Source organism: Miscanthus floridulus, chromosome 19, assembly GCF_019320115.1.
Source record: "Miscanthus floridulus cultivar M001 chromosome 19, ASM1932011v1, whole genome shotgun sequence".
NCBI lineage: Eukaryota > Viridiplantae > Streptophyta > Magnoliopsida > Poales > Poaceae > Miscanthus > Miscanthus floridulus.
The window spans coordinates 93,054,672-93,068,374 of record NC_089598.1 but is presented as its reverse complement, the minus strand read 5'-3'; the positions used below and the strand labels follow the sequence as shown (position 1 = coordinate 93,068,374).

The window sequence follows — 13,703 nt, the reverse complement described above, 5'->3', positions numbered from 1 at the left end:
TTCCACCTCCACCTCTTCAGGTTTTCGAAGGTTTGCCTTAAGTCTTCAATTAGTGTGTCCGGGTTCTTTGTTTTTACTACTACGTCATCCACATATGCTTCTACATTTTCACCAATCTAATCACCAAGGCACGTTTGGATAGCTCTTTGGTATGTGGCACCAGCATTCTTGAGTCCAAACAACATGGTCTTGTAGCAGTAGGCGCCGAACGGAGTGATGAAAGATGTCTTGCTCTGGTCCTGTTCTTTTAATGCAATCTGGTGATATCCTGAATAGCAATCAAGAAAGGATAATAGGGTAGATTCTGCTGTCGAATCAACTATGTGGTCGATGCGTGGTAGCCCAAATGGATCTTTCAGGCAGTATTTGTTGAGATCTGTGTAGTTGACGCACATGCGCCACTCGTCCGTGTTCTTCTTTTGTACTAGAACTGGATTTGCTAGCCAATCTGGATGAATGATTTCTCTAATGAATCCGGCTGCCATTAGCTTTGTGATTTCCTTTTTAATTACTGCCTTCTTGTCGGGTGAGAATCATCGTAACCGTTGCTTCATAGGCTTTGCTCCTTCATTGACATTGATTCTATGCTCAGCCAACTCTCTTGGGACACCTGGCATGTCGGCCGGCTTCCAAGCGAATATATCTTTGTTGTCCCGAAGAAAGTTGGTGAGCGTGAGTTCCTATTTTGCCGAGAGGTGGGCGCTGATGGTTGCCGTTTTCGAGGGATCATCGGTGCCCAGGTCGATTTGCTTGACGCCGGCTTCTTTTGGTGGTGCGAGGATGCTAGGCTTTTTAGCCGGTATCTCTAGTTCTTCTGGGCTCATTTCTGCGGCAATAGTGGCTATTTCTTTTTTTCCATTGTTGGCTTGTGCCTTGGCTGCAATTGAATTGCCTGAACATCGCAGTCAAAAGCGCGCTTCAAATCACTTCGAAGGGAAAGGACACCGTTAGGCCCTGGCATCTTAAGCAATAGGTACGGGTAATGTGATATTGCCATAAATTTTGCTAGTGCTGGGCGCCCGAGGATTGCATGATATGATGAATCGAAGTCTACAACTTCAAATTTGATGAACTCTATTTGGTAGTTTGAGGGAGTGCCAAAAGTAACCGGTAGAGTGATTTGTCCAAGTGGCATAGGCGCCTTGCCGGGTACTATTCCATAAAAGGGGTGCTCGTTGGAGTAATCATCCCAGCGAGTTGTAGTCCCATCTTCCTTAGCGTCTCTGAAAAGATGATGTTGAGTCCGGCTCCCCTATCGATTAGTACTTTAGTGACAGTCATGCCAGCAATAGTTGGATCTAGAACGAGTGGGTAATGGTCTACGTTTCCTACGCTAGTCCATTGGTCTTCTCTTGAAAATTGGATTGGATACTGTGACCAATTGAGATATCTTGGAGTAGCCGGTTCTGCTGCCATGATGGTTCATAGAGCTAGCTTTTCTTGATGTTTGCTTCTGGAACTTGAGGTCCTAGCGAAGATCACTGCTACTGTCCCCCTGGATTTTTGGAATCCCTTGTCTTCGTGGTTGTCTTCATCTTTTTTCTGATTGTCTTCTTTGGTGTTTACCTTATTATCTTTTCTCGTGTATTGCTCGTTGAATGTGTAGCAATTTCTAGTGGTGTGATTTCCTTTAGGATGCAAAATACAACGCATGTTTTCAATGTCATCATACCCTCTGGGTTTGGAAAACTTTCTTGATTTATCAGTCATTGCCACGGTGTTATCTGGTCCACGTTTTCTTTCCTGATGCCTGAAGTTTTGATGATTTCGCTTGTTCGGGTTGTCTTGGTTGTTTTTATCCGAGAACCTTTCTCGTGTCTTTTCCTCTGCAATAATTATCTTTTCCACCGTGCGTCTGAATTCTTCATTGCTTCTCGAGTTTTCTTTGCAGAAGTCTTGAAATTGCCACCTAGCCATAATTTCGTGAGAGAAAGCTTCGATTACTTCCCGCTCTGTGATGTCATGTACTTGAGCACATAGTTCGCCAAATTGTCGATAGTAATTTCTGAGAGTTTCACCTCCTTTCTGCTTGAGTCCTTTTAATTCTGCGTGGGTGATGGGGTGCGTGATGATACCCACGAAATTTCCATAGAAAACTCTTTGCAAGTCTTCCCAATTTCTGATTGACCCTGGATTTAATTTGTCGAACCATTGAAGGGGCATGGTTTCTAGTGCCATGGGAAAGAATAAGGTCTTGATATTGTCGTCTCCTCCAGCTAGTTTAATCGACTACGAGTAAATTCTGAGCCACTGCTTTGGTTCGGTCTTGCCATCATATTTAGAGTGGTTGGATGGCTTGAACTTGTGAGGTAGTCGTATTGAAGCAAGTCTGTTTACAAAACAGGGGAATCTATTGTGTGTTCCACCTTCTTTGTATTCCGATTCAGCACCTCCTTCCTACCAACTATCGTCTTGGTGAGAGTAGTCCTATGGGGATGTCTAAATAGGTGCTTCGCTTCTGATCTTCCTTAGTTGTTCGATTCGGTAATTTTGACTATGGTCCCTTCTACTTTCTCTGTTGTGACTTCCGCCTGGCCCAAGTCTCTCGAAAGCGGACTTCTTTTGGTTTTGATCTTCCTTCCTATGAGATGTTGACCTAGCAGGTAGTCTTGAGTGGGTTCTTCCGTCGTGCGTCCTTAGGGCTGCTGACTGGAGGAGGTCTCGGAGCTGTTCCCGTTTTTCACTGGGAAGTGATGTCGCTCCGAGTTCTTCTAGTGCTTCTCGGATTCTACTGTAGGGTGTATTCACCGTGCATCTTTCTTCAACTTCTTGTTCTGATTTTCTTCTATCATGCTCAGCCAGGTCTGACTCATATTTAATCCAAGCTTCCTTGCGCTACCTAGCACAGCGTTGGCGTCCTTGTTTCAATTTGTTTCTTCTTTCTCTAGCTTGCCGCTGACTCTCGGTCTCGCCATTGTGCCCCTGGATAAAGGGTGATATGTTGTACTCAGATTCGTCCAATGATTTGATGTCGGGTGCTTCTGGGGGGATCAGAGGTGATCAAGGATGGCGAACCATGAATACTTCTCGTGTGTGAATTGTTCTGTTATTGGTATTGGTTTCCACACTGTCGGAGTTGTTGATGATTTTAGTAGAGGCTTCAAGGTCGCAGATCGAGTCTCCTTCTTGGTAGGGTAGAATTGTTGTAGTCGTCGTGCCGACTGGTTGGGTACCGCTGTCTTCAGGAATGGAACCTGGCCAGTGAATGATGCAGTCTTGAGATGTTATAGTTAGTACGAGACCTTCCTAAGCTCCTTTTAGTGGCATTCCCAGCACCAAATCGAGGGATCCTTCGGGCCATACCTAATAAGATTTTGCCATATTGTGGAGTCTGAACGGAAAGGGTTTTGGCTTCTTGAGAGAACTTTGAGAATACTCCGAGTTGTATTCTTGATAGGCTGAGACCGCGTTCTGGAGCCCCGCCGGAAAAGAACTCGGTTTCTCGAAAGAACTCGGGTAAGACTCTCTCTCGGATGCGGAGCCTAAGTTTGAGTCGGATGCGCAAAGCTACAAAATCTGAGTTGGATCGAACATCACGAGCCACACGAATCTTCCAGTGAGTTGATCTGTCGTAGTCACCAAAATAGAAAGGTCTTCATGGTGATCCGAATCTTCGAGGAGACGGTTTTGGAGCTTGCCATCGTCGCCTGCCTTGCAGATCCATGAACCAAAGATGAAGGTTGATCCCGTCGAGAAGATCATGTTGTCGAGGTCCATCGAGCTCTCAGATGTAGTTTCACCAAAAGCCCCTACCTAGCACGCTAGCTGTCGATGTTTCACCACCGATAGCCTGCCACGGGGGTACCCGGGGCAGTCTGTTTGGGCTTTGGCGTATGCAGAACTCGACGGTAAATGCAAGAGACAGTCAATTTATCCTAGTTCGGGCCCTCGACCTTGATCGAGTAATAGCCCTACGTCCAGTCGGCGTTAGCCTTTGTGTTGGATTGATTGTGAAGTGTTGTCTCCCTTTGTCCAGGAACTCCGCTCACCTTTATATAGTCAGGAGGCCAGAGTCCTAGTCGGTTTACAATGAGGTTCCTAGTAGGATCACAGAATAATACTACTACTAAGATTATAGGAAGAGAAATCCTAGTTAGATTAGATCTTCTCCCTTCCTTGTGGGGTATCCCGTGGGTTCTGCACCGACACCTCCCACCCCACTGATCGCCCGCCCACCGCGCCATGAACGCCGGTGCGCCACGGCCGCCGGCCGTTCGCTGCGCCCGTCAGCCACGCACCACTACTGGAATCCTTAAATTTGTCGAGTGTTTTTATGTTTGCCGAGTGTATTCCCCCGGGCACTCGGTGAACAAGTTCTTTGCCGAGTACTACGATAAAAACACTCAGCAAAAAAAACACTCGGCAAATAAGGGGTTTGTCGAGTGTAAAAAAAACACTCGGCAGAGATGAGGTTTGCCGAGTGTCAAAAAAAACACTCGGCAAAGAAATAAAATATTTTTTCCAGAAAAGGAGAAGAAAAAAAATGAAAAAAAAACTTTGCTGAGTGCTCAGATCTAGAACACTCGGCAAAGTAATAAAATATTTTTTCTGAAAAAAATGAGAAGAAAAAAAATAAAAAAAACTTTGCCAAGTGCCAGATCTAGGACACTCGGCAAATAAAAAATATCTTCAACACCCAGCGCCCCACTCTCCTTCCTCCGCACATACCCAGCCCCCAGTGCCCCCTCCCTTTTCTTCCCCGGCACCCAGCCCCCTCCCCTCCTCTCCCTCTCTTCCCACCGCCGACGCCCCTCCCCCTCCTCTCCCTGTCTTCCCCAGCGGCGGATCCGGCGTGGCCACCCCCTCCTCTCTCTTCCCCAGCGGCGGATCTGGCGTGGCCGCCCCCTCCTCTCTCTTTCCTGGCAGCGGATCCGGCGCGGCCACCCCCTCCTCTCACTCTCTTCCCACCATCGGCGCCCCTCCCCATTCTCTCCCTCCTCTCTCTTCCCCAGCGGTGGATCTAGTGTGGCCGCCCCCACCTCTCTCTTCCCCGGTGGCAGATCCAGCGCAGCCGCCCCCTCCTCTCCCTCTCTTCCCACCGCCGGCGCCCCTCCCCCTCCTCTCCCTCTCTCCCCTGGTGGTGGAAACGGCGCGGCCGCCCCCTCCTCTCCCTCTCTTCCCCGGATCCGGCGGCCACCCCCTCCTCTCCCTCTCTTCCCACCGTCGGTGCCCCTCCCCCTCCTCTCCCTCTCTTCCCCGGTGGTGGAAATGGCGTGGCCGCCCCCTCCTCTCCCTCTCTTCCCTAGATCCGATGGCCATGCCATCCTCTCCCTCTCTTCCCCGGTGGTGGATCCAGCGCGGCCGCGCCCTCCTCTCCCTCTCTTCCCCGGCGTGGCGGGTGGTGGTGTGGTGGTGGTGGTGGCGGCCGGTCGTGGCTCGTGGCGGCGGCCGTGAAGCCGGGGAGTGGAGACTAGACGCAGGGGAAGGGCGCCACCGAGGAGACCGATGGCGGCCGGCGGAGACCAGCCGGTGGTGGGTTTTTTTGAAAAAATGTTTGTGATGGCTTTTTTTTATTTTTCAAAAAAATATTTGCCGAGTGTATTTTGGGCACTCGACAAAGTCTTTGCCGAGTGTCCGACAAAAAACACTCGGCAAACTAGCGTTTGCCGATAACCAGTTTACCGAGTGTCGTTTGTCGAGTGTAACACTCGGCAAACCGTTTGCCGAGTGTTTTTGTGGCTTCGCCGAGTGGCCCTGGCACTCGGTAAAGCTCCTGAATCCGGTAGTGCACATATGTATTTATAAAATTCAGCTAGCTTTTGTAAAATTCATATAGGTATTTGTTAGGGATATCGATAGTCACGTGTGTAATGAATGCTGCGTGTATGGTTTGTTAAATTTCTTTTGTAAAATATATTCATCACCTTTCGTTTTAGAGTTGGCAAAGAAGCTTCTAGTATATATATTATTATCGTGGGGCTATGGTTATCTTTCTATATTATTTGTATCTATTTTTATTTTAAAGTCAGCAAAGAAGCTTTTAGCATACTCAGCGGCACGAAACCATGGTTTTGTTTTCCTAAATTATCCATAGATACGTTCACCCGCCCATAGATACATTCATCCGTTTTCGTATAGCAGTTAGTAACAGAACCCCTAGCATACTCATGAGCGCGGTGCCGTGAATAGCTTTCTGTATTATTTGTATTTGTTTTCATTCTAAAGTTGGCAAAGAAGCTTTTAGCCTACTCGCTAGCGCGAAGCCATGGCTTTAATTTGTCTTTTCAAGTTGGGCGTAAATGCTTAAATATGGGGAGCGAGTGGGGAAAAGGCCGTCGCTTCTGGTGGATGGAAACGGGCTATCACGAGAGGAAAGAAAGGAAAGCTATATAGCAAATGCAGTTATGGCATCTCCTCAATTATAGATTGTGTAAATTATATACTTTAAATCAACGGTGCAATGAAAAAGAAAGGAAAGCTATATAGCAAATGCAGTTATGGCATCTTCTAGTTGTCTTGTGTCTGAACAGCTATACATAGAAGTTGCTTATTTTCCTAGTGAAGTTGTTTAATATGTCTGTTAATGTTACTTTGAATATATATATGTGCTTTCATATTGTGTTTGCATTGCAAACAATTAGTTCAAATTTTGCAACGCTACGTAATGTTAATTTGAATATTGTTAATTTGAATACTCTAACCCTTTGTTTATCAATTTGTAACAGGATGGCCCCTCCCACGCAGCACCCATTGTACCCCCTTCTTGAAGTGGAGTACGACGATCTGCACCGAGCACACTTCTTGATTGACACCGACGTAGAGGTGCCCTTGCCTCCTTTGAGGCCCCACACGCACACCAGGGCGCACCAGTGGGACGAGCGTTACGCGCCGTACATATGGCGTGCCGGCTTCCTCGAGCGTGTTCGTGTTGTCAACTACGGTCTTCTGCCCCTTGTCCCAGCACTACTTACTCCAGCTGTAGATAGGTGTGAGTGCCTTCATTGTACGTAAACATTCTTATAACAAATTTGAGGTAACTAACAGTTATTCTATTCTTATAACAGGTGGAGGCCTGAGACCCACACGTTCCACCTACCTTACGGCGAGTGTCTGTCCCACTTATTTTCTTCCACGTGGTCGAGATTCACTTGCCCATCAGGGTTTGTAGGTAGTTTGGAAGAATGACGGGCTACCCACCACCGCTTTACTCCACCAACCAAGAATTGCATGGGTGCGTTATCGTTTAATAACAAAGCTATAATTCAGAGGTGCGTATGGTACAACTAACAATCGTTTTGTTGCAGGTATGACCGCAGAAAGAGCTACAAGACCAAGGATTGGCGCATGACACACAACACGTACATCCAGTTGTGGCAGACCAGGGACCGACAGCCGGTCCATGCGGGTCACCCACACGACCAGCACACCTTCGACGAGTACCTGCGGTGGCTTCACAGGTCTACGAGGACACATATCAAGCCCCCGTACACTGAGGAGGCGATTGACGAGGACGACGAGGAATATGTGATCGAAGATATGTACGACGTTGCCACTAGGGACGACACACAACTACAGAGAGCCTCACTTCAAAGATACGTGGTAACATACTCGAATGGTATAATTTGTTATCCATTTGGTATTAAGTATGTGTACTAAAACTGTCAAACCGCGTTTCTGTACCCAGGCGACACAATTGTCAAGGCTGTCCAACGAAGCAGCGTTTCGGCTTCACGAGTCTAGAGGGCAGGGGCCAGACATTGTCGAGGCTTTTGTGGAGGTAAACATAAACTTGTTCGTTCCGAAAATGTTTCTTTAGTGTATATGCGTTTGAAAAATGTACTAACTTTAACGTCTATTTATGTAGAAGGTGAAGTGGAGCTGCAGGAAGCTAGCTCGGAAGTTGAGCTGCATGAACACTCCTTGGGTGGAACCTGATTACCCGACGCGGTCGGGTGGCACGTCTTCTGGCTCTTTGAGGACATCAATCGGCTCTTCTCAGCTGGTGACAGGTGCCGCTTCCGCAGTGTGTACACCACCACATCATAGCGCTCCCTACAAATGAGGACGACGAGGACGACGATGACGACGACGACGACCCCCGGGCTTCCTCATACAGCACCACCAGTGGGACGATTGGCAGCAGGACGAGATCGGCATGTCTCAGCTAGGTGGTTCCCCACTTGGTACCCAAAGAGCCTCACAGGTAGTAACAAAGGTAGTTTCTTTAAATACATAGCCTCCATGAACTAACGATCATAAAGATTATAAGTAATCGTGCATATCATATACTTGCAGGGTACGAGCCATTCGCACCGGCAACGCGACCACACCGACATTGGCTACGCTCCCAATGTGTTGCCTACAAATCCGAGGAGACAGAGGCGTCCGAGGGATCCTTACACTCCTGGGACTTAGTTGGTTATATCGAACTTATGTCGAACGAATATTGTCGTCCGAAACTTACAGACTTAGTTGGTTATGTCGAACTTATGTCAAACCAATGAAAATGTTATGTGGCAACTTGTCAACTTGTGCACAGACTCCATTTATTTGCTTCATATTCATTTCAATGCGTCGCGGCACTTGTAGTTGTTCAGCTTCCGTTCAATTGCAATTAAGGCTGGTCGGCTTCTATCTGCGTCCAGATCCTGCCGCGCCGTGGGCTATGGCGCGTCAGTGTCGCGCCAAGATCGGTGGCGCGGCAGAACCTACCACGTCACCGGTCAGCGCCCCGGTCGTCGCCACATCATCCCCCTAGCCGCACCACCATGCATGACGCGGCACAGGTGTTTCGCCGCGCCAGGAAAATAGGCGCGGCCAAAAGTGTTAGTTTTGAAAATAAATAAATAAAACAGTGTTAGATTTAAAATTAGTTTAAAAAAGTGTTAAAAATAAAAAAAATTCTTCCGATGCAAAATAGGCCTGTTACAAGACTACAACGAGGTATTCGGCAACCAAAAATTAGAACAGACGGCACCATCAGGTATGGCTGTTTTACTAGCACCGGTGAACCTCAGAGTCTACAAGAAGCCTTGGGTAATACGAACTGGAGGGATGCTATGCAAGATGAATATCGTGCACTTATAAAAAATAATACTTGACACAATTAGTTCCTCCGGAAAAAGGTAGAAATATAATCGACTGTAAATGGGTCTATAAAATTAAAAGGAAAGCTGATGGTACAATAGACAGATATAAAGCTCGGTTAGTTGCAAAAGGTTTTAATCAGAGATATGGGATTGACTACGAGGACACTTTTAGTCCAGTAGTCAAGGCTGCCACTGTCAGGACAGTTTTATCTAATGCGGTTTCTAATAGTTGGCATCTTCATCAATTAGATGTTCATAATGCGTTTCTTCATGGCATTCTGGAGGAGGATGTATATACGAGACAACCACCAGGGTATGAGAAGATGTCTATGCCAGATTATGTATGCAAGTTAGATAAAGCTCTATATGGTCTTAAACAAGCACCTAGAGCTTGGTACTCACGACTTAGTCAGAAATTGCATGCTATTGGCTTTCAAGCATCAAAAGCTGACACTTCACTATTCTTCTATAAGAAAGGGCCAATTACTATACTTTTGTTAATATATGTCAATGATATTATAGTTGCAAGTTCATCACAAGATGCCGTCAGTGCTCTTCTTCGGGACTTGAAGGCGGACTTTGCATTAAAAGATCTTGGTGATTTACATTACTTTTTGGGAATTGAGGTAAAAAAGGTGCCCGGAGGTATTTTACTATCACAAGAAAAATATGCAAATGATATAATTCAACGTGTGGGCATGCAACACTGTAAATCAGTTAGTACTCCGTTACCTGTATCTGAGAAGCTCTCTATCCAAGATGGCGATTCACTTGAGCCTGATGATGGCACACGGTATTGTAGTATTGTTGGAGCTCTACAATACCTTACTCTGACTCGGCCTGATATATCTTTTTCAGTTAATAAGGTATGTCAGTTTTTGCATGCGCCTACTAGTTCTCATTGGTTAGTAGTTAAAAGAATTTTGAGATATCTCAAGTTAACAACAAATATTGGCCTCAAGATAAGAAGGTCAACATCTATGCTTGTTAGTGCCTTTTTTGATGCAGATTGGGCAAGATGTGTAGTTGATCGTCGCTCCACTAGTGGCTTTGCAGTATTTCTTGGGTCTAATCTAATATCTTGGAGTTCAAGGAAGCAAGCCACAGTATCACGATCTAGTATAGAGGCTGAATATAAAGCTATGGCAAATGCAACATCTGAATTTATCTGGATTCAATGCCTTCTACAAGAGTTGGGTATTAAAAGTCCACCTGTAGCATGGCTTTGGTGTGATAATATTGGAGCAACATATCTCTCAGCAAATCATGTATTTCACGCTAGAACAAAACACATTGAGGTGGACTATCATTTTGTTCGAGAACGAGTCACTCAAAAGCTATTGGATATTCGGCTCATATCTACACATGATCAAGTAGCAGATGGTTTCACCAAGCCCCTCACTATTCAAAAGCTTCAAGATTTTCGGCACAATCTTAACTTATGTAAGTTATGATTGAGGGGGGCTGTTAACGTATATGTAAACAAGCAAGTTATATTCACCGTGATAGACTTGTACCGGTTAACGATATGTTGTTGTGATTGTATTCCATAGTTTCCATGTAAATAGGATCTAGCTTTCCTAACCGGTTAAGCAAATCACGGTGAATCTCGTAAACCAAGGCAGGGGTGTTTCATGCTCTATATATTAACACGTAGGTCTTCTCACATAACACATTTTATTTTGTCTATTAACTACATGTAGTACATCGTTTGGAACTTAGATGAAATGTTGGACCGCTGCTTAGTTGCATTCAATAATCGCTGCTCTTGTTTTACCGCTTTAGTTTTTTTAAGTAAAAGTTGTGATATATGCCTTTCGCGGCCTCAACCCTACCGCGCTGTGGTGGGGCGGTGGGCGGCGGCGGGGGTGAGGAGCGCTGGTGTGCTGTCGCGATGTGGAAGATGAACCGCGCCTGAAAAGAGGACAGCCGTTGGATTAGAAATCAACGGTGTTCGTCACCGGAACGAACCCCTAATTTCATGTGCCTGAAAATTAGCAACGCCCATACTTATTTGAGCAGTTTAAGTCGTGGATCAATTTACAGCCACATGTGAAGTTCTATATAGTGGACGTTATTTAGTCAAAAAAAAAATCAAAAAAAAATCCCCCGGGAAGCCGGGACCCCGGGACCGGCAAGTAGTAACGTGGTCGGATCGGAATCGCTTTCATGACTCAACAACCACCATACAGCCATACAGGCCTCTCAGAGTGGCGGAGTCCATAAAACGAACGTGATGCTAGTCTGTTAGTCTGCGATCGCTTCCAAAATCCAACGAAAACCGCTGGCATCGTGGACGGTCGATTAAACTGTCGCGATGGGAAGCAGCAACGAGCGCGGCTCCGCCAGCTGGTCGGAGTTGCCGGGCGACGTCCTGGTCACGGTCCTCGAGGGGCTCGCGATCCGTGACCTCTGCCGCGCCGGCGCCGTGTGCCGCTGGTGGAACGCAGCGTCGTCGTGCGTCCGGGCCCAGCACCGCGCGTTGTCGCGCCGCCGCACGCCCTGCCTGCTCTACGCGGCGGCCGCTGGCCCATCGTCGCCGTCCGACCCGCCGGCCGCTTCCGCCACGCTCTTCAGCGTCACGGACGGCAGATCCTACTCCATGCCGCTCACCGCCGGCGCCTCCATCGCCGAGGGCTTCTGGCTGGGCGCCTCACACGGCTGGCTCGTCACGGTGGACGACCACGCGGAGGCTCACCTCGTGAACCCGGTCACCGGGCAGCGGATCGACACCCTCCCCTCGGTGGCCACCGTGGAGCAGGTGCGGCGCGTGCACGACGACGGCGGCGCCGTCGTCGCCGACATGTACATGGTGTATCAGTACGACTCGTCGCTGTGGGTGTACGATCCCGCCAACGCGGCCACCACGCTGGACGCGCGTGAGCTCATCGACTACCTCTACGTCCGGGCGATCATCTCGTCGGACCCATCGGACGGCGACTGCGTCGTCGTGCTCGTGTACTGGCCAGATTACCAGCTGTGCTTCGCGAGGCCGGGAGACGCGCACTGGACATGGATACGGCCTCCGACGGAGAACACCCAGTACTGCGACTGCGCCCTCGACGGCGACGGCAGGACGCTCTACGCGATGCGCCACGACGGCGCGATCCACGCGTTCGACCTCCTCGGCCGGCCGGCGCTCGAGAGGGAGGTCGTGCTCCGTTCTCAGGTCCAGGGCGGGAGGACAGCGACCAACTACCTCGTCCACGCGCCATGGCTACGCGGTGGCGCCGGCGGCTGGCTTCAGGTGTGGAGGAGGATGGGGGCCACGGAGCATGTGACGCCTGCAGCTGCGGTGGCACAAGAATCTGCGTGGCGGACAGAATCGATCACGGTTTATCAGGTGGATCTCGCCGCGCAGACGCTGGTTGAGATCCAGAACCTAGGCGATCACGCCTTGTTCGTGGGGTGCAACTACTCCTTCGCGCTCGCTGCAACGGACTGTCCAGGGATACTGCCCAACCACGTCTACTACACGGACAATGAGGAGCATTATGCGCTCTACTCGCCACAGTGCCCAAGGGACATTGGTATCTACAATGTGGGTGATGGCAGCTTTCGTCAAGTCCAACCTCCTTGCCCATGGTTGAATTGGCCCCTTCCCACCTGGATTATGCCAAGTCTTCACTACAAAGGATAGCACATCCTTCTACTGCCTACATAATTTGTACAACTAGTATCCATAAACTCTGCCCCTTCACGTACGGGCTCTATAGTCGTTGTATATGTGATAATAAGTTTTATTGCGTCGTCCTTGGACTAGTCATTAGATCTGTGTCTTTGTTTCGTCGATTTTGCAAGATTCAATAGTTCTTGCAAGTTTGCATACATCCTCAAAAGGCAAGGACCACATCTAAGACCTAGGGACCAAGATGTTATTTTCGGCCTCACCAACAAAAAAAAGTATGAATTATTCCGTTTCTTCCATACAAATAGGGCCTAAGAGCAAGGAGGAGAGATGACTTTTGTCCATTTGCTTTCTTGCTCACTTCCTCTCCTAAACTTCTCACCTCTTGTTTGCGATAGAATCCCGACGACTCCCACCGTGGTTTTTTATTGAAGTCAGCAAAGGAGTCTCCGACCTATTTTTTATATATACCTGGATTTTTTTTTCAAATTATAAGGCCCTAGGCTTAAAGGGCTTTACCTGATGAATCAGTAGGGAAAACTCCTCCTTGAACATAAATCTTCCGTGGAGCTAAAGGTATTGTTCCTCCGCCAAAGATGATAGCATTTCAATGCTTCCGGATGATCCAGCAGCTACAGTAACAGAAAATACAAGACCCGAAACAAGCCAACACCACGCATCATGATCAATGGATATGCTAGGGTAAGTGCGTCCGATCGTCCAAACGCCCCCGTTGCCATGGGCCGCGACGGTACGAACGGCCCAACTATCCCAGATGCCTCCTTCGATCGGCGGTTTAATAAAAAAACGTTCGTCTGTCTTCTTCACTCGCGGGTCTCTAGAAACATCATTCCCCAATCCCCACTCGCCGCCGAATTCCAGTTCCGCGCTCCACCATGACCGTGCTCCTGTAGTGCTCTCGACCGCGGCTGGTCGGCCCCCTCCATCTCCACCTCACCTGAGCGCCGCCGGCCGCCTTCCTCCCTCTCCATCGCAGTTCATTGACCATCGCAAGGCTTCAGTTCGTCGCGCCCGCCTGACCGCTT

The 13,703-nt window shown here is 48.3% G+C and overlaps 1 protein-coding gene across 1 annotated transcript; it reads left to right on the top strand.

Annotated features, from left to right (window-relative positions):
- Positions 1–11,314: 11,314 nt before the first annotated feature.
- Positions 11,315–12,675, top strand: LOC136525259 (putative F-box protein At4g17565). The gene has a single exon (XM_066518261.1). The coding sequence runs from the start codon at positions 11,347–11,349 to the stop codon at positions 12,667–12,669; it is 1,323 nt and encodes a 440-aa protein (XP_066374358.1). The 5' UTR covers positions 11,315–11,346; the 3' UTR covers positions 12,670–12,675.
- The last annotated feature ends 1,028 nt before the right edge of the window (positions 12,676–13,703 follow it).

Coding starts and splice junctions, on each gene's coding strand:
- LOC136525259 (XM_066518261.1), top strand. CDS start 11,347: ATGGGAAGCAGCAACGAGCGCGGCTCCGCCAGCTGGTCGGAGTTGCCG.